A 26,422-nucleotide genomic window follows, 5' to 3' on the forward strand; every position below is an offset into this window, starting at 1 on the left:
CTCTTGAAGCTGGCTATGCTTGTTGCTGCCACCACCTCCTGTGGCAGTGAATTCCACATGTTAATCACCCTTTGGGTGAAGAAGTACTTCCTTTTATCCATTTTAACCTGTCTGCTCAGCAATTTCATCGAATGCCCACGAGTTCTTGTATTGTGAGAAAGGGAGAAAAGTGCTTCTTTCTCTACTTTTTCCATCCCATGCATAATCTTGTAAACCTCTATCATGTCACCCCGCAGTCGACGTTTCTCCAAGCTAAAGAGCCCCAAGCGTTTTAACCTTTCTTCATAGGGAAAGTGTTCCAAACCTTTAATCATTCTTGCTCAAAAAGAAATGGGAAAATCAGCTCAATGGCTCCACCAAAGACTCTTCTAGGCTTCGACAGGTCCCCAGCCATGCCAGTCCCAATCCACAGTCCTCAGGAATATGGAGTTGGTAAGCTGCTTTTCACGGAAGCTTGAACCCATATTTCTGTTGAGAAACCCCCCTCGTCATATTCCCACTGAAATGCCCCCTGCATCTCCCAGAATGCAGCTGCAACACCATTGTCTTAAGGAGCGGTGGCAGTTCTGATTTCAGAAACAAGTCAAATTAAACAGGGATCTAATGGCTCCTTTAAAATCAGCTCACTCCATCAGAAATAAGACCCCTCTGGAAGCAAAGAATAATGCAAACACCCATCAGTGGTAGGAGCCCACGGTGTTCCATTGACAAGACTGCAGACTAGTACAGGGTGCTGCAAGCACAGAACGCAGAAGAACGAGGAATACAGGCAGAGTGAATGGCTTCGCAGTCTGCCTTAAAAGCCCGTGCTTACTTGGACTGAAACAAAATTTAAAAATAAACTAAAATTTCTAAATATGGCTCTCGTCTTCTGTTACAGTGGCACAAGAGGAAAAAAAAAAGGTCAAACAGAAAATGCAATGAGATCCTAAGAAGGGAACAGCCTGGTATGCCAGATCCATCCTGAATTCCATCCTTGGCTTTAAGGCACATGCAACCCTGTGGCTTGGAGTCCCCTCCCCGCTTTTTGCCATCCAGTCACAGCCAGCTTACAGTGAAGATGCAGATTTTTCAAGAGGTGCTTTGCCATTGCCTGCCTCTGTCTCCCATCCAAATACTAGCTAGGGTTGGCCCTGCTTAGCTTTCCAAATCTGATGAAATCAGCCAGGTCAGGGCGAGCAGAACAGAGGTGCTTTCCCATTGCCCGAATCTATGTAGCAACCTCAGACTTCCTTGGGTGTCTCCTCTCCAAATAGAAGAAGAGGAGTTGTTTTTTATGACCCGCTCTTCATTACCCAAAAGAAGATAATCGAAGCCATGATGGATCAGGCCAATGGCCCATCCAGTCCAACACTCTGTGTCACGCAGTGGCCAAAATACCAGGTGCCATCAGGAGGTCCATCAGTGGGGCCAGGACACTAGAAGCCCTCCCAAGCACCAAGAATACAGAGCATCACTGCCCCAGACAGAGAGTTCCAACAATATGCTGTGGCTAATAGCTGCTGATGGGCCTCTGCTCCATATGCTTATCCAATCCCCTCTTGAAGGCATCTATGCTTGTAGCTGCCACTACCTCCTGTGGCAGTGAATTCCATGTGTTAGTCACCCTTTGGGTGAAGAAGTACTTCCTTTTATCCATTCTAACAAGGGCTGCTCAGCAATTTCATTGAGTGCCCACGAGTTCTTGTGTTGTGAGGAAAGGAGAAAAGTACTTCTTTCTTTACCTTCTCTATCATATGCATAAAGGAGTCTCAGAGTGGCTTACAATCGCCTTCCCTTCCTCTCCCCACAACAGACACCCTGTGAGGTAAGTGGGGCTGAGAACTGGGACTGGCACAGGTTCACCCAGCTGGCTGCATGAGGAGGAGCAAGGAATCAAGCCCAGGTCTTCATGTTAGAGTCCACCACTCTAAACTACAACAACCACACTGCCTCTACTACTGAGGGTCGACCCTGCTTAGCTTCTGAGATCCACTGAGATGGGGCTAGCTTGGGCTATCCAGGTCAGAGCCCCTTGGCTGCTTATTTCCTATGCCTCGTCCCTTTCACATCCATCTCCCAATAAGGTTCCTTTTTGATCCCCTTTCCTGAGCCAGGCTTACCTCGTAGTTAATAAACTGGCTGGAGTCCTCCAGCAGCATCTCCTCTTTCCGTTGTGGGTGGTCCCTCGTGGCCAACGCAAGGCAGCGCAGCGTGTCAATCCCGGTGCCCCACTCCCGGATTTTGGAGAGGATCTTCTCCTTGGTGGAGAGAGTCAGGGGGACCTTATTGCTGCCAACGCGGATGTAATTGCAGCGCTCAATGACGCTCTCTGGGGCACCCTTGGGAGGGAAAGGCATTTGTCAAAGAACTGTCCTAAGGAGGCGCCTCCACTCAGCCAATTGATCTCTGCTAAAAATTCATCTTGGTGACAAATTTCATCTCTGGCAGTTAGAAGAAGAGATTGGATTTATACCCCGCCCTTCATTACCCGAAGGAGTCTCAGAGCAGCTTACAATCTCCTTTCCCTTCCCCTCCCCACAACAGACACCCTGTCAGGTAGGTGAGGCTGAGAGAGCTCTGACAGAAACTGCTCTTGAGAGGAACAGCTCTGCGAGAACTTGTGACTGACTCAAGGTCACATCGGCAGGTGTACTGTCCCCGTACGACAGCAGGTGCTTGTGGAGGAGTGGGGTATCAAATCTGGTTCTCCCAGATAAGAATCTGTGCATCTAACCACTACACCAAAGTTAGAAGGAGTGCTTTTCTTGTGTTGACCCCTGCCTGGCTGAACTGGCTACTCAAGTCATCAGGAAGGCTCACGCCGTGATGATTTTACAGAGGCAATGGAAGGCTGAATCATTTTCTGAATACCTTTTTGCTGATGGGCTACGTACAAGAGGCCTTACAAGAATTTCATGAGAGAGGGCTTGCCTGGGCTATCCAGGTCAGGGTTCCATTAACTTAAAGGTGGCCAAACTGTGGCTCAGGAGCCATATGTGACTCTTTCACACATATTGTGTGGCTCTTGAAGCCCCCACTGCCCCGTCAGCTGACTTGGAGAAGGCATTTCTTTCTTTAAATCACTTCTATGATCCAAGCTACCCAGCAGCTTGGAGAATGCATTTAAAGTTAAAAGTTGCTTTCTTTCCACCACTCCCTCCTTCATCTATTTCCTTCCTTCCTTCCTTCCTTCCTTCCTTCCTTCCTTCCTTCCTTCCTTCCTTCCTTCCTTCCTTCCTTCCTTCCTTCCTTCCTTCCTTCCTTCCTTCCTTCCGCTCTCCAACATCTGACATTCATGTCTTGTGGCTCTCAAGCATCTGACATTTATTCTATGTGGCTCTTACGTTAAGCAAGTTTGGCCACCCCTGCATTAACCACTCTTAAATGGAATGAGGCTATTTCCCTCCAAGCTGTTGGTAAGCCTAACTTGAAAAAGTTATAAATGAGTCTGGCAGGCAACTGCCTGAACTGACATGCATTTCCACTAGGTGGCGGTGTTTTGCCAGTTTTTAACAGCAGCGGCTGCTGCAGCTCTGCTATCACAGTCCAGGGGAAAAAGTTAACTGAGGGCACCGAACCCGATTTAGATCATAGCAGAGGGTTTTCAAAAATCCTGTTTGAAGGAGAATTTAAGGGCTAATGCACGCAAACTGCCTGTCTGGTCACAAACAGGTAAGTCCATGTAGGTAGAGCCGCCCTGAGCCTGCTTCAGTGGGGAGGGCGGAATATAAATCCAATAAACTAAACTTCAACTAAGGTGAAGGTAAATTAATCTAACACTGGGGTCCAGGGCGAGGAAACCCTGAATTAACAGAAGAACCCTGTTCAGAGATCCAAGCTCAGCCTGGATCCTGCCAAAACCTCCCTCTATAACAGGGGTGGTCAAACTTGCTTAACATATGAGCCACATAGAATAAACATCAGATGTTTGAGAGCCGCAAGACATGAAAGTCAGATGTTTGAAAGCCACAAGGCCAGAGAGGGAGGGAGGGAGGAAGGAAGGAAAGCAAATAGATGGGGGAAGGAGGGAGAGGTGGAAGAAAGCAACTTTAAATGCATTGTGCAAGCCATGGGCTGGCTTGTCTTGGAGAACTGATTTAAAGAGAGAAATGCCTTCTTCAAGCCAGCCGACGGGGCAGTGGGGGCTTCAAGAGCCACACAATATGTGTGAAAGAGCCACATGTGTTTGGCCACCCCTGCCCTATAATGTCCTGTTTTTCTAGTTACCACCCTCCAGGCTCAGCTCAAGAGGTTCGATGATCTGGGACCCTAATATGAGAAGGACTGAATCCTCCTATATAGATCCATTTAGTCACTTTGCTTGGTCTAGCTACTGTTGCTAAGATACCCTCTTATCTTAAGGTTCATATGTAAGAGCGATAGCATTTTTTTTTGTGATGGTGTCCATTCCGTGGAACGATTTGTACAAGAATGCATGATGTCAAATGTCCTTCTTGGTCAGCTCTTGCAAATTCTGCAAAGCAGTTCTTATTTTAGTTGGGCTTTTTGACAGGTGATCTGTACACAAAGATCCAAGAAAATCACAGGGCATGGTTGTCACAAAGGTTATTTAGATGGTATGGGTCTCCTTCCCCACCCCCCGCCCCCGAATTATCTTGCTTTTTAAAATATATTATCAGCTCCAGCTGCTGCAAGATATAGTCAAAAGCTTGATCCCGACACTTCCATTTTTCAGCCAAATTGGTTTGCAACACAAAAGGAGGTGGAGTTTGGGAAAAAAAAATCTGTTAACTTATGACACCATGTTATGTCTTATATCCGATGAAGGCATAGAGCAGAGGTGGCCAAACTGTGGCTTGGGAGTCACATGTGGCTCTTTCACACATATTGTGTGGGTCTCGAAGCCCCCACCACCCCTCAGCCAGCTTGGAGAAGGAATCACTTTGTCAAGCCAAGCCAACAGGTGGCTTGGAGAATGCATTTAAAGTTAAAGTTGCTTTCTTTCCAACTCCCTTCCTCATCTATTTGCCTGCCTTCCTTCCAGCTCTCAAACATCTCTGATACTCCTGTTTTGCAGCTCTCAAACATCATGTTTATTCTGTGTGGCTCTTATGTTAAGTAAGTTTGGCCACCCCTGGCATAGAGAATACTCAAGTAACATCCAGGCGTCCAACAGAGCAAACAGTTTAGTTTATCAGCATCCTGAGACATCTACAAGAAATAGGCTACTGACAAAATTGGGACCAGCCGACAACTGGCTGCGGTTAAAACACTAAGGTAATAAATCCTTTACACCTGTGCTGGGAGACTGCTACTATTAATGGAACATTACATCACCGTGACGGCTGGCAGGTTTTTGAGCATAACAACTCATAAGTTGCTTAGAGGGTACAGATAAACAGTGAACATTTGAAAGATAAACTAATTATTTAATCAAGGGGCTCCCACAGGCATAGATAACAGGGTTCCAAGGAGGTCTTGCATCCAGGCATGGGATGACCTTAGGCTGGCTACCACTCCCAAGCTGATCTACCTCGCAGGGTTGTTAAGAGGATACATTGCCATGCCGTATTCTCACACCTGGATCCCTCTCCAACTGAGAAGCTCCTTCTTGTTATCAAATGCCACCAGCAAGAGATATAACTGTGCACCATTCTACAGATGCAGAACTCACAAAGAACTGGATCCTGCCCCCCCACCCCACCCCGCAAGCTCCTTTTGTTATATTTTGTTCACCTCCGCAGGGTTGGGGGTGTGTGTTGCATTGTGTGTCTGTGTGTGTGCCTGTGCCTGGAAGTCATGGCAACCTCTGATGATTCCTACTGGGGCATGAAGGATGTTCAGAGAAGTGGCTTGATACATCCTGCCTCTGCCTCCCACTCCTGGTATTCCTTGGAGGTCTCCTATCCAAATAATTGTCAGGGTTGGCTTGCTTAGCTTCCGAGATTGTAATTGTCAGGGTCGGCTTGCTTAGCTGACCAGATCAGGCTTGCCTGGGGTACCTATGGCAGGGCCCACATGTGCAGTTCAGATTGCTTGGAAGCCCCTTTGGGGGCAAAATATTGGTTTAAAGAGTACAAAGAGGTATGTCAGCAAATTTTCTGTCTAACCTGGATATGAGTTTAAAAGATGGAAGTTTTGTCTTTGGAGGGGGGCTGTATTTCAGCGATTAAGACAGGCCTTGAATTCAGCAGGCGCTCACAGAAGCACAGCTCCTGAACCTTTCTGATGCCCCCCTTCCTCCTCCCCACCTACCTACCTTGTCCATTGAATAGTAGGTGCAGCTGCATAACGATCCCTGGATTAGCCAGCCAACCATCAGGAGCTTTGCCACACCCCTAGTAGCCTTCATTAACCCCTGGAGAAGCCTGCGCCACCCTTTCTACACTTCTGATGTGATTTTGGGCAGCAGGTAGCTTGCTGGCCTTTTGACTTGGGGGAGGGGCTCCCCTTTCTTGTGTTGGGTTGCTTTTGGCTGGTGGGAGGCAGCATATGCTAATAAATTATCCTAATGAGCTCCACCACCTATTTTTCTACAAAACAACCCCTGGCTTAAGATGAAACCACAGTCATCTTTTACCCAACCCAAAATAGCAACATCTGATGGACGTTCAAAGGGAGGCCTGTTTTTTTCATTTTGTTTCCGAGGGGTTTTTGTTTTTTGATTGTGCCTATGTGTAGTGCTGTATAAAAGGAACAAATGAAATGAGAAAACTAGCAAAAAAATTGGTGTAGGGGGAGGGGGGCGGAAACCACAACAAACGCAGATGTGGACCAAAAGAAACAAAAGAGAGCAGGACACATCTAAGTAAAAAACCACAAGGTGAATCATGAAGATAGCGAACAGTATGTGACCTTGGGCTCCTTGACAGAACAGCAGAATAATTCAAAGAAATAAATAGATCAGTGAGGTCAACAACAACAAAAAAATCTGTCTTGAGGGAGATTAGGGAAAGAAATGGCCGATGAATGGAGTCTGATTCAAGACTCACAGGTTCTGATCAGGAGCATCTAAGAACAGCGGGATTCCTAATGACAAGCCAACAAGGGTCAAGCACGACATTTTTTCTGCCACTTAAGCAAGTCTGTTCCCCACTGTTAGGCTGAAACAATCCCAACCATCTCGCTCTCTCAGAGAATGGAAAAAGCAGTAGAAGATCCACCTAAAGCAATGGTTCGAACCGGTGAATGCAGGGCTTTTTTTTTAGCAGGAACTCCTTTGCATATTAGGTCACACCCCTCTTAAGTAGCCAATATTTCAAGACAGGGGTAGAATTCTAGCAGGAGCTCCTTTGCATATTAGGCCACACACCCCGATATAACCAATCCTCCAAGAGCTTACCAAAAAGAGCCTTGTAAGCTCTTGGGAGGATTGGCTACCTCAGGGGTGTGTGGCCTAATATGCAAAGGAGCTCCTGCTAGAATTTCACTCCTGCTTCAAGAGCTTACAGGGCTCTTCTTACAGGGCCTACTGTAAGCTCTATGAAGATTGGCTACATCAGGGGTGTGTGGCCTACTATGCAAAGGAGTTTCTGCTCCCCAAAAAAGCCCTGCGTGAATGTATTCAACCACCCGGACATCAAATTAGTTTAGGTAGGGCACGTGAATTTAATAACAATGACTAAGAATTTGCTCTCCCACTGTCCCTGTGTCCACTTGCAAGTGTGATGTGCTTCCTCCTGCTGACCATTCACACCACCAGTTGTCCATCTGTGATCCATCGCTATGCTCACAGTGATAACAGAATGCCTGTAAACAGGTCTCGGATTCAGTGGGAGCTCACAGGAGCACAGCTCCTGAACCTTTCTGAGAGTTCCTCCTCCTCCCTCAGAGAGTTCCACCTCCTTGTCCATTGAATAGTAGGTGCAGCTGCATAACAATTCCTGGATGAGCTCCACCACCTTTTTTTCTACAAAACGATCCCTGCCTGTAAACATATATCTGTCCTCCTCTGAAAAGGTGGGCTTTTTGTTTTTATCCATGGTGGGGGCCCAGGTTTTGTGGACACCTTACCTTGACGAAGAGTTTGCTGCCAGAGGAGTTGTGGTTAGAGGCTACAGGTGTGCAGTAAACTGACATGGACTTGCGATCACGGGAGAACTCAAGTGTGCACTCTTTCTTCATCAGTTTTTTAATCACCTGCGAGGGGAGAGTCAAAATGAAGTCATGAGAGTTGATTCTGGCGAATTTTGCCGAACAGAGATGGGGAAGCTTGTTGGGCTATTTCCCGATGGCTGTTTGTAGGGGAAGGAACCTAAAAGGTTAATATGTAATTAAAGGGTCGAACATGAAAAACAAAGTGTAAAAAAATCATAAATCAACATACATGTATTTATTGTTGAAAGCAAAAGTCATTTAAGGGCCCATCATAAGCCTCTATCCTATGTAAAATCATAAAACCTCAATGGGAACCCACTCAACTTGACCTGACGCGTTTCGACCTAAACTGGTCTTCTTCAGAAGTCAGAAAGGTAAGTACACATATTGGCTCATAATACAGAACAGAATAAAACAACAGAACAATGCTGGACCACAAGGAAATTTAATGAAGTGACAAAGGCTTAGAGATATTCTTGAGGCCTCTTGTTCTATAGCCTTATGTCTTAATCAAGAGCATACCTATAGCATTCAGTGTTTTTTTGTATGCCACGTGGTCCAGAATTGATCAAGTAAAGACAGAGCCTATGTGCCAAGAGTGCCCTCCCATTGAGTGGGTTCCCATTGAGGTTTTATGATTTTACACAGGATAGAGGCTTATGATGGGCCCTTAAATGGTTTTAGCTTTCAACAATAAATACATGTATGTTGATTTATGATTTTTTTACACTTTGTTTTTAATCTTCGGCCCTTTAATTGCATATTAACCTTTTAGGTTTCTTACTCCAGTTTTTGGGTTAAGTTTCTTTCCCTTCTTTGTTTTTCTTTGTTTATTGGGGAAGCCACACATTATGGGAGATGTAGAGTTAACATTATAATTGGCATTCCTGTATCTTCCAGGAGCGGTATTTCTCAGGATCATTATCGAGAACTAGCCCTGATCATCCAGAATTCTCAAAAATGGAATTCTTGTGACCAGTATTCCCTCCGAGTTAGTGTGAGCTAGCTCACAGTTTTTTAGCCTCCAGTCACACATTTTAGCCTTGGTTCAGGAAGAATGGCCCCAGAGCACACTAATTTAAGCAGTAGCCAATCGCATGCTCACAATTTGAATGCCAGTAGCTCATAAAGTAGAATTTTTGCTCACAAGACTCCACAGCTTAAAGGGAACATTGTTTGGGACTCATTCCTCCCCTTCTGCAAAGGGTAGGGTCACTTACACAGTCATGAATTTCATTGCCCACGCACAACATCATTTGACTGGATGGTGAAGTTGCGTCTCCAACTGAGTCAGAGTCCTTGCAGTCTAGCACAGTCTACTGTATCCGGTGATAGAGCAAGATCTGAGTGCAGTAACACCTTGAAAATCAACAGAGATTCCCAGGGGATAAGCTTTGTGAGTCAATTCTCACTTGGTCAGATCTGACGAAGATTTGACTCACTAAAGCTTATACCTTAGGAAATTAAGGCCTTTAAGGTCCTAGCGCACTTGAATTTTGCATTATTACTACTGACTAACACGGCTGCCCACCTGGTGATGGCTCTCCAGGGGTAACAAGAAAGAAAGGTCTTTTCCAACTCTTACTGAGACTAAATGTGGGAGTTTCTGCACGTCAATCATGTGTTTTATCACTGTCATGTCCCTATCTAGAACCACATACAGGTTTGGGGTAAAACATTTTTTTTGCACATGGAACACCCCAGGGACAATTCCTGGAATTTAAAGTTTAAAAGGTCTGGAAAAGATCTATGCCTGAGACTCTGGTAAACCGACTAGAGGAGACAACTCTGGGCTCGACAGACCAACATCAGTATGCGTTCACTGTAATGTCATGACATGTGATAGGTAATTCTGCATCATATGGGAGGGACTGTAAAAAAAATTGCAAAATACTTTTCCAGTTAGACTTTTTAAAATGTTTGCTGCCTCCCTTCAGCTCCTCTCACTCCATCTAATCTACAGTTCCAATGCCATTTAAAAAACAAAGACAATAAGGGTTTCCTATGGAGCTGATGTTCAATCAGGGTTTACACAGCCAGCACGTTGATCTGCTGTTGCCATGAAGCCAAATCAGAGTGAGGACAGGCACCCCTGAGCTCACTCTATTTTGAATAAAACTTTGTTGGTCTTAAAGGTGCTACTGGACTCCAACTTTGTTCTATCACTTCAGACCAATATGGCTGCCCACCTGGATCTCAGTGTGTATAAACTTCCTGGTGATGCTGTGCAGCCAATGAGATTTGGCTATGTGATTACACCTGAAGGCTAGCCAGAGCGAGGGCAATGATTCCTGCCCTCACTTTGAATCATGAAGGCAGCAACCTAAGTGTATCAGCATAACAGGCAAACAAAAGCAACTGCTCAGTGACAAACTATTTTTTAATGTTCAAAAATGCCCCCTGCAATTGGAAAGCCAATTACAATTTGAGCTAGGTGGAGTTCTGTCATCGTGACATAATATTCCCATAAGTTCTCAAAAATGTTTGAATGCTGACCTACTCCAAAGGCCTTTATCTTCACCATCCATCCATATAAACCCTCTCCCCACAGTTCACCTATCTCCTTGGTTGGGGGAGCAAGCCCTCAAGAAAGACATCCACTCTCACTTTTCTCCCCCTTCTGCTTAATGGGAATAAGAGAAAGGTGCTGACTTTTTCTCCTACTCACTGAGTTGCAGGCATTGGCACGTTCCACCTTGGAGAGTTTGTCAAGGTCAGTGTTGAAAACATTCATCTTTTCCACCAAGCACGTCAAGGCCGTTTCAGTTGCTTCTCCCACTTTTTCGTAGACTTTCTTGGACTGATAACACGAAAGGACAAAAACATTAGTTGATGAAGAAAAAGTCAGAAGCTTTGCAATATAATCCTGACCCAACGCTATAATTAGCTGATAGATTTTTTTCTGCTTCTGGGGAATTTAGATGACCTGGTTCAGTATCTGCAACCTGTGGAAGATGGGAGATCATGGAGCTGAAGTGGGCAACCATTTCTCCTCTTGGAAAGCGAAAAAATATTTTGCAGCATGGTGGAGTTTGATTTCATTTCAGAAAAAAAAACAGAAATAGGGAAGGAAGACAAATGGCTTATTTTTTTCTAAATACAAATCTAAGCTTGCAATCATTGTGAAAATCTTCACTCCTCTCTTTACTTTTCTGGGGGAAGAGGGAAGGATGGTATTGGCAACAGACAGGGAAAAAAGCATCTCTGCATTCTCTCTCCCCTCTCTCTAGCTACCTGAGAGGCTGTTTCAGGAACATCCAAAGCACCATGCCTGAGTACAACCTGGGAAATGCAGATTCCATGTCAAGAATCCTGAAGACTACATTTCCCAGGGTGCACCGAGTCACTGAAGAAGGAGGTGGAGGAAAAAGAAGAGGGAGATAAAATGTTTCTCTTGCTGCTCAGCTGGTTGCTGGCCCCAGTGTTTTCAGCTGTAGCTGTTGCAGCCCCATCGTAAGTGTGGTTGGAGGAGAGGGTGGGGAATTCTTCTCTAGCTCCAATATAAAATATGGTCGAACTTTCCCCCAGTCTCAGTACATTCAAGTCACTCCTTAAGACCCAGTACCCACTCTGGCTTTCCCCATGCACATCTAAAACAGTATCAGAATAAAAGCAATCATAAAAAATAGAAACAAGGCTTTTTTTTAAAAAAAAGCAGCACTATAACAATAAAAATAAAATTGAAACGAATCAGAGCCATAAACCCACAGTCAGCAATAGCATAATAAAAGCTTTTTTTCAAGGAATAAAAGTTTTCATCATTTCTACAAAGGCCAGCAAGGCACTGGGTTCAAGTCCTGGAGAAGGGAAATCTACTTTGGGAGCCATGGCTAAAAAGGCCCTGTCTGGTACAACCTGTCGGTTCTAATGCACAGCATCTAAACCTTGGGCAGGGTACAGAGTTGAAGCCGTTTACACTGCCTGGCAATAAACAGCACCAGATAAATAAAGACCTCTTTCCTTCCCAATTTACAACCTACCTCATTATAATCCAGGGAGGAATCATTACAGAGGGCACAGATTATGGCCAGCTCCACCAAGCCGTCATACAGCCCACACTGGACAGGTTTGTCGTTCTTCAGCCTTGTCATTAAGAGGAAAGAAACATAACAAAAACAGCACAACTTAATCCACTGGAGGGAAAAGAAACTATTTCACGGACGTGATGCGCTGTACAACATGATAAACATATGCATTTTTGCTTGTTTTTATTGGGTGCTTTTTTTTTCCAATTTCAAATTTTTATTAGAATAATTGAACTTGAGGTTGCAAAATTTCAAGATTTTCTCTAGATGGTACCTAACACCGCTACAAATATATTATACTAAAAGATCAAAAGAAGCCAAATGCTGGAGAGGGTGTGGTCTATTGGGCTCCTTTATCCATTGCTGGTGGGAATGTCCAGTGGTAATGGAATTTTGGAAAAAAATTCTGCCCACTATTGAACGCATAATTGCTCATAAAGTTCCCTTTACTCCAGACTCCATATTGCTCAACCTTTGGAAAAACGTGGAAGTGCCTAGACACAAGAGTGAATTGGTTGCATTACTTATTGTTTTAATGATGTGCTGGGGGATTGGTTTTGGTTTTAATGGTTTTTAAATGTGATTTTTATTATGGAAGTTTGAACTGGTCAGTCACTTCGGTGGCCTTGTGAGGACAGAAAGGCAGGGTAGAAATTTTGTAAAATACATAAAATAAGTCTGATATCCTGGAAGACAGTTTCAGAGGGGAGTCTTGTCTACCTGCAGTAGAACAGCTAGAATCTAACAAAGGGGACTTTGACGCTCAAAAGATCATCCCCTGAAAATCTTGCTGGTTCCTCTGCAAACCATCTCTGCAGAGATGGCCAAACTTACTTCTTTGATTAGGGAAAAGACATTACCTAAATTATCTGGAAACCCCTTATAGAAGTTTTGCACAAGACAGAAAAAAATGATCTGATTATCTGTAGTTATGAAAATTAAGAGGAAAAAATGATTATAAGGAAAGGAGATGTATTTTTCTTATTGTAACTTCAGAGTAAATGACTATGTATCTTTTACAGAGACAACCAGAAAGTACTTCTTTCTTATTTCTTCATTTTACCATGGTTTTTGACTTCCCAAGCAGAGGCCTGGTGCTTTTAAAAAAAGAAGTTCCAAGCGTCAGGAGAACCCAACTGATTCACCTGGGAAAGCTATGAATATATCTGTGTATGAAGGAATTGAAATCAGGTTCCATTTAACAGCCTGAAAGTCAAGCAAGATTTAATTTTAGGGTTGCCAATCCCCAGGTGGGGACAGGGGATCCCCTGGTTTGGAGGCCCTCCCCACCCCCCGCTTCAGGGTCATCCTTGCTCCTGGCTCCACCCCCTTTGTCTCCTGGCTCCACCCCCAAAGTCCCCAGATATTTCTTGAATTGGACTTGGCAACCCTATTTGATTTGAAACATCTTGGAATATCTGGAATGGGAGTCTTGTGAAGGCTGAACTATTTCCTGTCCTTTATCCCCCCCCCTAATGGAAAATTGTAGACTTGTTGCTGATTTGTATCATGCTATTGTGATTGGGGGGGACAATGGAAAAATGATGAAATAACTATATGCTGGCATATGACTAAACCTATCGAATAATGTGAACGACTGCTACATCTGTTTTTGCATATTGCTATGGAAAGATTGAAATTTGAGAATTGTTTGTATGATATTCTGGAACTTAGCATTTTTTTCCATTGCCTAACAGATAGCTGGGATACAGTAATGTCTAGAAGGGCCATTTTGGGACAGGTCAAAGGAAAGCCTCAACATCTCTATCAATTAGCTGTTTCTAAGCAAGTGACAAATTGTACCCTTTCGTGAGACTCGAACAAATGTCTCTCGGACTGAGCACAGCTGTGATACAATAGTTCTTTGCCAATTAACGGATCACCAGTATGTGCATGTGGGGCGGGGAGGGGGGAGTTTACATAATCCAAAGGAGAGAACAGTTAACCCATTTCTGTGCTCCAGCAGCCCCATATCTGAGACGGTAATCAGATCAGTGTGTGCAGCAAAATTCTGCAGTAATGCATAAAAGCACAGAATATGGTACTGGGCAACAGAATCCAGTTCCCCATTAAAAATGTAGCACAAGTACACACAAGCATGTTTCTAGCCCTCTTGAAGATCTGCTTGGAAGCGTGAGTGAGTCAGACCAGAGGGGGGATGAAAATTTTTTCCAGGCTGGAAATGTTCCTAGGCTGTCCCCAAAGCCCAACAAAACTGCAGTTGATTATGCAAAATAGTGGGAATTGCAGAATTTTGCACGGCCAAAGGGCTCAAATATGTATAATACCTACAAAGTTCAGGGATGCCAGTCGTCAGGTGGGACCTGGGAATCCCTCAGAAATATAGCTCATCTCCACATGACAGAAATCAATCCCCCTGGGAAATCGTGCAAGAATGCAGTCTTTCAAACAGCTGTATTTGGATTGTCTTGTAGAAGATTTTTTTTTTTTTTTAGCATAGAGTATAATAGAAAGCCAGCGTTACTATGTCTGGGGGTGGAATTCTAGCAGGAGCTCCTTTGCATATTAGGCCACACCCCCTGATGTAGCCAATCCTCCAAGAGCTTACAAGGCTCTTTTTAGGGTGTGGCCTAATATGCAAAGGAGCTCCTGCTAGAATTCCACCCCTGCTATGTCTGAGTAAAAAACCCTCTGCACTGTAGCATGATCCAATGGGCAGAAAACCTGCACCCTGCTCTTCACTGTGAATTCTTCACTCTTCACGTCTTGAGCATTGTTTCCCTCCTTGACACCACTGAGCGTTCAGAAGCCACATTTTACGAAGTGACTCTTGTTTGTGCACCGCTTATGCCTTTTTGGGAATGGGAAATGTGCATTCCCAACTAGGGACACTTCCAACATTCTCCTTGCTGGAATTTCTGCCTGGATTTTGGAATTACCTGGTTAGGTTCTTGAAGCTGAACCAATGTATTTGAAATCCTATGTTTCTTTTTCTTTTTTCTTTTAACCTTCACATTTTGAACACACTACTGCGCATGTGCCTTTGGGTTCAGCTTGCATTTCCTTCTCATTAGCAATGTCCCACCCTTGGGTTTTCATTGTGCCTTAACGAAACACACAGGGCCTGCCCTGCCACTATGCAAACTAGGCAACTGCCTAGAGCTCTGGCCTTCTGCGGGTGCCAAATTGCCCCCCCTTGTGACTTGGTGGTGTTATCAATGTGGGGGGAGGGCAGAAGTTAGCCTTGCCTAGGGTGCCAGACAATCGAGGGCCAGTCCTGGAAACGCTCCCAAGAAAGCAGTCTTCACGTGACTCCATGTCTGGTTTGTCAAGATTCTCTTTGTGTGGGGGTTTCCCAGTATGCAGGAATGCACGTGTGCATCATTCGAACATCGCAAGAATACTGATGCAACCATGCACATGGTCACATTAAGAATGTTTGGCATTGTACCAAGGCTATCATGCGAATCACAAACACAAATGCAGAAAGCTGCTAATGAACAGGGAACAGAATGCTACAGGCAACTGTGAATACTTTGAATCCAGATTTAATTTTAGAAATTCCTTCTCATTAAAACAGGAAATCGGGAAGAACTGAATGCAAGACAGAGCAAAATTATGGAACTACAGAAGGAACAGACGGTTGTGATGGGGGGGGGGGGCAGGGTGGGGATCATCTTGAATTCCCACAGATCCAGAGAAGCAGAAAAAGCCTGGTTTTTTTCCCCTCTCTTTTGCTACAAATGACTCCATCAACTATTCTTGGACTGGGAAAAGAATCACACATGCCTCAGAGCAGATTTATTCAGTCAGTTGCTTCCCATGGAATTTTTTTTTTTAAATACCAAGAGTGGGAACAGGACAAAAGTCAAGAAAAGACAAGACCAAAACATTCTGCATTCATAAAGCTGAAGGACAACAGATGACTTCACTAGGGAAGCTTCAATACAGACGTGCAGAATACCTCTGGGAGTGTCTAAAGTCCAGTATGAAGCTACCTGTACAGTACGGGCGGATAACATCAGGCACAGAAGCAGGGCTTTTTTTGAGCAGGAACGCACAGGAACACAGTTCCGGCTGGCCTAATATGCAAAGAGTCCCTGCTGGACTTTTCCTACAAAAAGCCCTGTGCAAAACAATGGTGCCGTCAGGAGTGTGGCCTAATATGTAAATGAGTTCTTGCTGGGCTTTTTCTAAAAAAAGAAAGAGCCCTACACAGAGGTATGCTAGCTGAAGCCCAGATGGGGGTTAAGTGGGACAGCAACACACCCCGAATGTCCCTAGTTACCAGGGTCAATCCCCTTTCCTGGCACTTGTCCCCAGCAATTGGCTGTCTCTATGTTATCTATTATATCCAGGTGGCAAACACAGTGCTTCCTTTCCCATTCCATCCTTCCAACAACTCCAGAAGATATACCAGGCTGAGAGAAAGTAACTGGCTCAAGCCCCCTAACAAGCGTCAAAGCCAAGCAAGGATTAGAACCCCCATCTCCCAGGTGCCAGGTCAACACTAGCCATTAGGCTACACTCTGTCTATATTTTATCCCTAATTCTGCATCACTTTGAAGCTGCTTAAAGTATCTCTGGCCCCTTTAGGTTCAATTCCACACTCCTCCACATGAAGCCAGCTGGGTGACCTGGGGTCAGTCATAGCTCTTTCAGAGCTCTCTCAGCCCCCAAAACAAGTCTAGCTCGCCACCTAGAGGTACATAATACTTTAAGAGCTAGAACTTCCGGCTGCCAGATAATTTTAGGGTTTCCCGGCTATAGAATGCACAATGCCATACAATAATTATTAATTAATCCTTTAGGGACATCTGGATACTGACCACCTGAGCTTTCTTGCATCCTTTCTATACCATCAAGGGGGACAAAAGTACCTCAGTTGTATGCAAGTTGCCCGCTTGGCCCAATCTCCACAGTCTCCATTGTCCTGATTTATCATGCACTATATCCCTCTTTTCTGGAACGTAGGTTTTTTTTACCACTCCCCCTATTCCATCTCTGTTCTAAGCTTCTGTTCAAGCATGACATTTGATCTGCTCCCTCCTCAGGGACCCCAGAAACAAAATATCTCAGTAGCAAATCAATGTTCATCTTTCTTTTATCACACATGTGCATGGACACCATGGCACCATGTGACACAGGGTCTCTCTTTCACTCGCCACTGCATGCCAAGTCATATTTTTATATACAAACTAAAGAATCCACAGTCGTAAAGAACCAGGCCTAATTTTGGGCAGGAACTCACAGGAGCAGAGCTCTGGAACCTCTTTCTTTCTCCCCCCCCACCCCCCCCAAAAATATTTGCTTCTAGGCTCCATTGTTCAAACCCCCTGTGAGAATTCTGCTGATCTCTAAGATTTGACAATTTTTTTAATATTTTTCCCCACAAAAAAAAATGGGTTAATAACCAAAACATATAAAGTAGACAGATGGAAATCTCCATCATGTCACTGGGGAGAAAGTAATTTTAAAAGTATGATGGGAATAAGGTTTTATGATGACAATTGTAGTTCAAGAAGCATTTTAAGGTAGATGCTGAGCTGATAGAATTTAGTACACCTTCCGGTGACGTCAGGGGTGTGTGGCATAGGCAAATGAGTTGTGCTAATGAGCTCCAGCACCTCTTTTTCTACAAATGACCCTTGTAAAGAGCCAATACAATGAAGTAATTCCACCTGTGTAGCACTATAATAAAATGTATCTGTCATTGGACTATGAAAGTTTTATCGTGGAGTGAAATGGACAAACTAACTAGAACGCTAAGAGACTATGATTTAGAGATATTCAAAAAGGAGTGGAAGAAATTTAAAGGATATATGGAGAAAGAGTGGAACGTAAAAAAACACTGGACAATTTTTTAGCATTAATGGGAAAAATATATATATATATTGAACTTTGATCAGTTAGAAGTACCTTTAGTATTGAACTTGAATCTATAACTTCGGGGAAGTCAACATTGGAGGGAGGGGGGATTGAAATGCCATATGGGTTAGCATTGAAAATTTATAATTAAGATTTGTAACCATATGTTATCAATAAATTGTTAAAACACAAAATGTATCTGTCACATTAAAGCAGGAGTCCAAGTCTGTGGCCTGTTAGCATTAGTTGTATAATTATTTCATTATATATCACAATGTAATTACAGAAATAAAGTGCACAATTGTATAATCCTGAAACCATTGCCCTCCCCACCCCCGGTCCACGAAACTGGTCCCTAGTGCCAAAAAGGTTGGGGACCGTTGCCTTAAAGTGCAACATTTCTGTGTCATCATTCACATCATAATCACTACAGCGAACAATAACACTACACTAGAATCAGAGAATCACTGAAATCAACTTTATGACTCTATGGTTTTAGTGAGAAAGTCAGTTTGGGGACAGAGTTAAACCAGGATTAAAGCTCTAGTGCGAAATTGGTCTCACAGACCAATTTGGTATCTGTTGAGCTTATACTTTACATCCAAAGGGCTAAATTCCAGTGCCCTACGTGTGGGAAAAGTTCCAATTGTACCAAAAGCTGGAGTGAAAACCTCTCCGCAAATTTGATAATGATATGTGATGCTGCTCCCAGATCTAGCCAATGTTTCCAGCCTTCTTCAGACCTGGAACATCCTCACATTAACTGGAATTAATATGATGAAGCACCGATCACAAATAAAAGTTGACGTAGTTCAAACACCTCTGTTGCTAGTAAAGAGACCTGCTCAGCTTTGGGTCATGACTGCAATGGATACAGCACTGTCTGTTACAGGCTACATCTCTCTCTCTCTCTCCAACTCCCATCATAATAATGATATGACTCCATTAACTTGTCTGGCACTTTATGAAATGACAAAAGGCTGATACCTCCTTGCCCCAAGGGGCTTACAATCTGAAATACATCATAAAGAGGGAACTGGAGAGAAGGGGGGGGGGGGGAGAGATGGAAGCAAAGGGAAATGGGGGAAACAGCCTTTCAGTCCTGTTCTGCACATTTAAAGCTTTCCCTAGATTAAAAAATAAAATGCACCGTAGCAGTTTTAGTGCAGGAAATCTGCCTAAAATTCGGGTGACTATTTCTGCATTTTTGTCGTTGATGCCTAGCTATGTTGCAACAAGTCATTTATCTTTGTTTCACTTATCAGAGGGAATGCCTCTTCTAATTCTGCCCCAAAAGTAGGGTTGCCAGGTTTCCCCGGTCAGCAGTGGGGGATGGGGGAGGAGGTTTACCAGATCCAAGTTGGGAAACTCCTGGAGATTTGGGGATGGAAACTGGGGAGGACAGGGACCTCAGTGGGGTGCGATGCCACAGAGACCACTACCCTCCAAAGCATCCATGTTCTTCTGGGGAACAGATCTCTGTAGTCTAGAGATGAGCTGTAATGCTGGGGGATCCCCAGGTTGCCCTAGAAGCTGGCATAGGAGGGAATGGTTCTTCTAAGGCGTTGTTTGCAACTTTTGGGGTTGCAACTTTTGGGGTTTCTTGTTGTTTTTTTTAAGTATCCAACTTAAAATGTCTTTTTAAAAAAATCTGCAATCTCCTGTTTCATCAGGAAGGACCTTTTGGCCAAACCGATGTCCATTTGATGGCAGCCTGAGCAACTTTGACAAAATTCATATTCAAAGCAACTGAAAACAAAGGCAGGGCAAAACCGGATCCATACTCACACTTGTCCCTCGGGGGCATACGTGGATCCAGTGATGGTGAGCTCATGAAGGCTGCAGTGAATTCCTTCGATCTTGTCAACAATGAACATCTGCAAGAAGAGGAGTGGGGAGGAAGTGCAGAATTAGGAAATTACACCCTGCTGGGAGACCCTTCTGTTCCACACAAAAGCCAAGAAAAAAATGGAAATGGTTTGGAAACTGCAGCTTTTCACCAAGAATTATCTTCCATGTGACTTTTCTCAGGCTTGCGGCGTGGTTCTTTTTTTTAAAAAAAATTATTATAACTTGGTTGGTTTCGTGGTTCATTTTTAGCTCTGCTGTATTTTGTAGTTTGTATGGACTGCATGCTACCTTAAGCAGAATGCCCCACCCCATCCCGTCCCACTGCCTGGGAAGCAATAGAGAAATTGCTTGAAAAGTCTCCCCTGCTTGTCCCTCCTCCAAGTGTGCTACTTGAAGGTAAAAAGATAGTCCCCTGTGCAAGCACTGAGTCATTACTAACCCATGGGGTCACATCACATCACAACGTTTCTTGGCAGACTTTTTACAGAGTGGGGAGGGATGGTGGCTCAATGGTAGAGCATCTGCTTGGTAAGCAGAAGGTACCAGGTTCAATCCCTGGCATCTCCAATGAAAAAGGGTCCAGACAAATAGTTGTGAAAAACCTCAGTTTGAGACTCTGGAGAGCTGCTGTCAGTCTGAGTAGACAAAACTGACTTTGATAGACCCAGGGTCTGATTCAGTATAAGGCAGTTTCATATGTTTGCCTTCCCCAGTCTTCTACCCTTTACCCCCAGCAAGCTGGGTACTCATTTTACCGACCTCAAAAGGATGGAAGAATAAATGAACCTTGAGCCAGCTACCTGAACCCAGCTTCCACCGGGATTGAACTCAGGTTATGAGCAGAGCTGTCAGTACTGCAGCTTACCACTTGGCACCACGGGGCTCCTTTCTTGAAGGTATGCTGCCTCTAAACTTGAAGATTCTGTTCTATGATCACAACCAGGGCTTCCCCACTGCCCCATCCCACCCCCGGGTGAACATGCCAGAACAAAGTTCCGGAACCTCTTTGTGAAAACAAAGTTTTCAAAACAATATCTAAAAGTTCATGAGGGGCACTGAAGGAACATGACAGACTTTGATCTAATGAAGTATGTTAAACCACGGTTGCTTTGAGGTATTTATTCAGCGTTAGACCCAAAAAAAGAACTGAGGAAGTTGGTGACATGTCTGAAGTTTGAAAACTGTTTTACAGTAGAGGTAGGTCTGTAGAGCATGAAAATAATATTGTTTCAAAGCATCCCATGTGTTTCTCCTTCATTTTCCTCTTGAATGTTCTGGCACCTCTTTTTCCAGAAAAAAAGCCCTGATTACAACTAACTTCTCCATGATGGATCAACCTCTCCTCCATGAATCTGTCTTGACTCACTTTTTAAAAAGATCACTGGCCATTGCTGCAGCTATGACAGTGAGTTTCATAAGCTAACTGCTCATCATTTATACAGTACTCATAGGAGGACTCTTTTTGTGGAAAAAGCCCAGCAGGAACTCATTTGCATATTAGGCCACACCCTCTGACACCAAGCCAGCCGGAGCTGCGTTCTTGTGTGTTCCTGTTCAAAAAAAGCCCTGACTCACAGCACCCAGTAGGATTCATGCACAGTCTTTCAGGGATCAGTTTTATCATCTCTACATTACAGAGAGGGGAAGGGTAGTGGGACTTCAAGTGGAGGGAGGCTCAGTGGTAGAGAAGGATTTGGGGGGCAGGAGGTGATGTCATGACAGCAAGGGCGTTGGTCCTAGGTGTTGTCAAAACTCTATAGCTAAAACCTCACCCCATTTCCCCCTGCTGGCCTTTAAGGTGCTGGCAGGCAACAGTAGGGTTGCCAAGTCCAATTCAGGAAATATCTGGGGACTTTGGGGGTGGAGCCAGGAGACGTTAGGGGTGGAGCCAAGATCAAGGCTGTGACAAGCATAATTGAACTCCAAAGGGAGTTCTGGCCATCACATTTAAAGGGACGGCACACCTTTTCAATTCCTTCCAGAGAGCCAGTTTGGTGTAGTGGTTAAGTGTGCGGACTCTTATCTGGGAGAACCGAGTTTGATTCCCCACTCCTCCACTTGCACCTGCTAGCATGGTCTTGGGTCAGCCATAGCTCTGGCAGAGGTTGTCCTTGAAAGGGCAGCTGCTGTGAGAGCCCTCTCAGCCCCACCCACCTCACAGGGTGTCTGTTGTGGGGGAGGAAGGTAAAGGAGATTGTGAGCCGCTCTGAGACTCTTCGGAGTGGAGGACGGGATATAAATCCAATATCTTCTTCTTCTTCCTTCCATAAGAAATAATGAAGGATAGGGGCACCTTCTTTTGGGGCTCATAGAATTGGACCCCCTGGTCTAATCTTTTTGAAACTTGGGGGGTATTTTGGGGAGAGGCACTAGATGCTATACTGAAAATTTTGTGCCTCTACCCCAAAAAACAGCCCCCCCCCAGAGCCCCAGATACCCGCGGATCAATTATCCATGATTTTCTATGGGAATAAATCTTCATAGGAAATAGAGTTCCCAGCAGACATTTCCCTCCCCACCACCACCCGCTTTCTGATGACCCTGAAGGGGGGGGGAAGGGTCTCCAAACCAGGGGATCCCCTGCCCCCACCTGGGGATTGGCAACCCTACAAAGGAGACAAGCTGCCATTTTGCTTTTTGCAGAAGAAGCAGGGAAGGGGAAGTGCAACAAGTTGAGTGATGGAACCAGAACCATGAGCACCCCATGAGTAGAGCAGGACACCTGGCACCTCTAGGTAGAACACATACTTTCCATGCAGAAGGCCTGAGGCTTAATTCCCAGTATCTCCAGTTTAAAAGACCCGGTTTAAAACCTGCACTTGAGATCCTGGAGAGCTGCTGCCAGTCCAAATAAACAATACAGCTCTTGAGAGACCAATGATCTGATTTGGAAAAAGGCAATTTCATGGTTCTTGTTAAGGAAAGGGGCTGTGGCTCACTGGCAGAGCACCTGCTTGGCATGCAGAAGGTCCCAGGTTCTATCCCTGGCATTTCCACTCAAAAGAAGCTTGCTACACAACTGCTAGCCAAAACAAAGAAAGCTATGTCTGACAGCAATGCTGATTCTGTGAACTTAAGCAGATCATGAGAGGGAGGGCAGGAAGGGCTGCATCAGTGCTTAGTCCTTGTGGCCCTTTCTTATATACCCAGGGAAGTGCTGATCGCCGCTTTGGAGTCAGGCAGCAATTTTTCTCCTGGCCAGTTTGGCCAGGAATCCTGGAAAGGGGTTTTTTTTTTTGGGGGGGGGGGGGGGGTGTGCTATCTTCTGGGTTTGGGGCGGGGGTCACTGAGTGTGTGTGTAGAGGGAAGATACTTGTGAATTTCCTGCATTGTGCAGAGGGTTGGACTAGATGCCCATGAAGATCCCTTCCAACTCTATGGTTCTATGAAATTATATGGACCAACAGTTTGACTTGGTATAAAGCACCTCCTTGCCAGTTGTACTCTGGACCCCGTTCCTTTCTCCAGCAACTGACTTCCGAGGCTGTGAAGAACACACCGTTGCAATCTGATTGCAATTCCGCCCCTGACTGCATAATACCCCGTCCTCTCTCCTACCAGCAATGTGCAAGAAATTGCCACCAGCTCACTGCACCAGACATCTGAGAGCAGGACTGGATCTACATGTTTTTTGGAGGAGGGGGGGGGGGGAAATCAAAAAATGGTGCCCCCTTATGAGCCATTCTATCTTATGGTCCCGCAGAATACAATGGACTCCATACCCAATTTGGCCCGCGTCTGAAAACGTTGTGAAAGCAACGTCACCCCAGAGTCAGAAACGACTGGTGCTTGCACAGGGGACCTTTCCTTTCCTGTCAGCACCCGGGGCAAGCACCCCCCTTTCCCACCCCCCACCTCCAGATCTGGTCCTGTCTGATAGAATAGTTTGCCATGCCCAGCAAGACAAAGCGTGCCATGGCTAGAAGTGTAGAGAGCGCCACCAGATGTATTGGAGGGGAAGTGCAGTCCAGATCATGTACATTTTCTACCCAGAATTAACGACATACTAATCATGGTTAAAAGCAAAAATAACATCACAAATGTGTCCCAGCAAAACTTAGCAGTACGACCACACAGACATGATTTTAGTAACTTTTGGGTATATGACTACAAAAAAATTAGCAAAGATGAACAATAAGATGCCAGATAGGTGTTGGAAATTAAAAAGCACGAAGGTTCTTTCTACCATATGTGGTGGACTTGTGAAAGGGCTAAAATGTTTTGGCAGATGATTCAGCAAGAGATTTCTAAGATTTTGGGATATGAATTCAATAAAGTGGCAGAGACTTTTCTGCTGGGATTACAAATGGAAAAATTTCCAAAAGAAGATAGAACTTTAATATGGTACTTGCTCTCAGCTGCTAGGACATTGTATGCGCAGCTGTGGAAGCAAGAAAAAATACCAGAGAAATGGGACTGGATTACAAAAGTTATGTCATGGAGTGAAATGGACAAATTAACAAGAAAACTAAGAGACTATGATTTGGAACTTTTTAAGTTGGAGTGGAAGAAATTCAGAAGATACGTAGAAAAAGAGTGGAAAATAAAAGGACATTGGACAATCTTTGATAATGATTAAGGTTTTTAAAATAAGAATATAACTTTTGGGTTTTTTTGTTTTTTTTAATAGTTAAGGGTACCTTTAATATTTGCTTTCTTTAAGTAAATAACACTGGCGGGGGTCAAGTAACGGGGGGAGGGGTGGGGGAAAAGTAAGATATGGGGTAGAAAGGTTTCTTTTTTATTTTAAGCTTTTATAAGTTGTAGATATAGTTCTGCTACCATATGTTACTAATAAAAATTGTTTATACCCCCCCCCCCCAAAAAAAAGAATTAACGACATACTAATCATGGTTAAAAGCAAAAATAACATCACAAATGTGTCCCAGCAAAACTTAGCAGTACGACCACACAGACATGATTTTAGTAACTTTCGGGAGGAGAGAAACATATGTCCAAGCTAGATCTTTGAAATTTATTTTTTTTAAATAAAGCTAACCAAGGTGATGCCATTAAAAAGTTATGAGGCTCCTGGCTGGGATCACACGCAGCTGGGAAGACAAGCATCAAGGGGTCACCGCCTGCAGTTAACAGCACAGCCCTCCAGAAGTCGAGCAGGAACCGAGCCAGCCACGCTTTGATTTTACAAAGAAAAAGCTTCGCAGAAATCCCATTCTATTTCCATTGTATCCGATTTCATTTCTAAAATTAGGCAATCAGGAACAAACAGCAAGTCAAGCCAATCTTCTATCTTCCCTGGGCAACTAGATGAAAGCTTGTTAAAAACAGATGGTGGTTTGGGTTTTTTTTGGTTCCAAAACATCTATGTTAAGATGCGTTACAGCAAATATAATCTGGGCTGCATGCAGGGTAAGAGCAGGGAGGAAGAAGACACAAAAAGTAGCATGTTGCTTTGGGTGCAAAATCCAGCTTCCTGAGGATTTCAGCTTTAAAAAGAAGACAAGTTTCTAGTCCTCAAGCCTGGGCAGGTATCATAAAGCAACACCTTCTTTTGTTTAAAAAGAAAAAAAAGCAACACCTGATGAAATCTTAGAAGTCAGGGACTAGCAGAACCAAGTGTCAACTGAGCAGAAAAATGGCTCCAAGTAAAGGAAAACTGTGCCAATCTGAACAAAGTTTGAGTCCAGTGGCACCTTTAAGACCAACAAAAATTTAAAGTTTATACCCAGAATGAAACTTTGGCCCATTACACATTGGTGTTTTCCCTCATCACTGTGCACGTCTGTCAGGTTTTCTTAATTTGTTCGGCATTGATTTTCTTCCTTTCAGTGTTTAGTTTGCTTTTTGGTTGCTGTTTCCCCATGTTTTCTGAGAGCACTTTTGTGCCAAATTTCTCCTTGTTTTGCTTCCAAGCCAAAGGTAATTAAAAAGCATTCAGATTCCCTCCAATTTCCCTCCTTGCCCTTTTGCCACCTCTCAAAGCCCACTCCCCTGCCCACACTGAGGTCATTTTCACCCACTCTGCACCTTTCGCCTTCCTCCCTCCTTCATTGGCGTACAAACTACTTTCATAAATTTCCCCCCTTCTTGTTTTATTTTTTTTTTAACAAGCGGTATGAGTCTACCAATATGAGACTATCACTAGTTTCAAGATCACTGAATTAGAAAAAAAATTAAAATGATAGAGGGGAGGATAAAAATTGTGTGAAAGGATGCAGTCCGTCATGGGTTTCTATTCACAGTGCTGGAGATAGCTGGATGGGCAGGATCACTGAATTTTAAAAAACTAAAATGACAGGGGGAGAGGAGTTTAAAAGGAGCTGTGCAACATTTAGTTCCCTGCTGGTATTGACTTGAAAGGGGGATCGGAGAGGAGGCAAATAACAGTGTCCCCAGTGGGGGGGGGGAGAATTTCAGTGCTGCATGCAAACGGTCAAGCAATCAGCCGATGCTGCACAGTTTGCACTGGCTACCAACTGAGTACCAGATCTGCTTCAAGGTTCTAGTACCGACTTTTAAAGCCTTGCACAGCCTGGAACCAACACACCTGTGGGACTGTTTCTCCCCATATGGGCCCCGGAGATTATTACAATTGGCCAATCAACAACTTTTGACTGGCCCAAAGGATGTCCGACTTGCCTCGATCAAGGCCAGGGCCTTTTTGTCCCTGGCCCCAGCCTGGCAGAATCAACTCCCCATAGAGAATTGGACCCTAC

General features: G+C 44.3%; 1 protein-coding gene across 2 annotated transcripts in view; it reads right to left on the reverse strand.

Annotated features, from left to right (window-relative positions):
• The window catches only part of ATP2A3 (ATPase sarcoplasmic/endoplasmic reticulum Ca2+ transporting 3), a 165,193-nt gene that overhangs the window by 13,770 nt on the left and 125,001 nt on the right, over positions 1-26,422 (reverse strand). For both annotated transcript variants that reach the window (XM_060259213.1, XM_060259214.1), the window contains 5 exons: positions 19,683-19,771; positions 12,021-12,123; positions 10,709-10,840; positions 7,957-8,082; positions 2,103-2,321 (listed from right to left, as the gene is read on the reverse strand). In XM_060259213.1, the coding sequence (XP_060115196.1) occupies positions 2,103-2,321; positions 7,957-8,082; positions 10,709-10,840; positions 12,021-12,123; positions 19,683-19,771 (669 nt within the window). The remainder of the gene's footprint in view (positions 1-2,102; positions 2,322-7,956; positions 8,083-10,708; positions 10,841-12,020; positions 12,124-19,682; positions 19,772-26,422) is intronic.

Source organism: Heteronotia binoei, chromosome 18 (genome assembly GCF_032191835.1).
Source record: "Heteronotia binoei isolate CCM8104 ecotype False Entrance Well chromosome 18, APGP_CSIRO_Hbin_v1, whole genome shotgun sequence".
In the NCBI taxonomy this organism is placed as follows: Eukaryota; Metazoa; Chordata; class Lepidosauria; order Squamata; family Gekkonidae; genus Heteronotia; species Heteronotia binoei.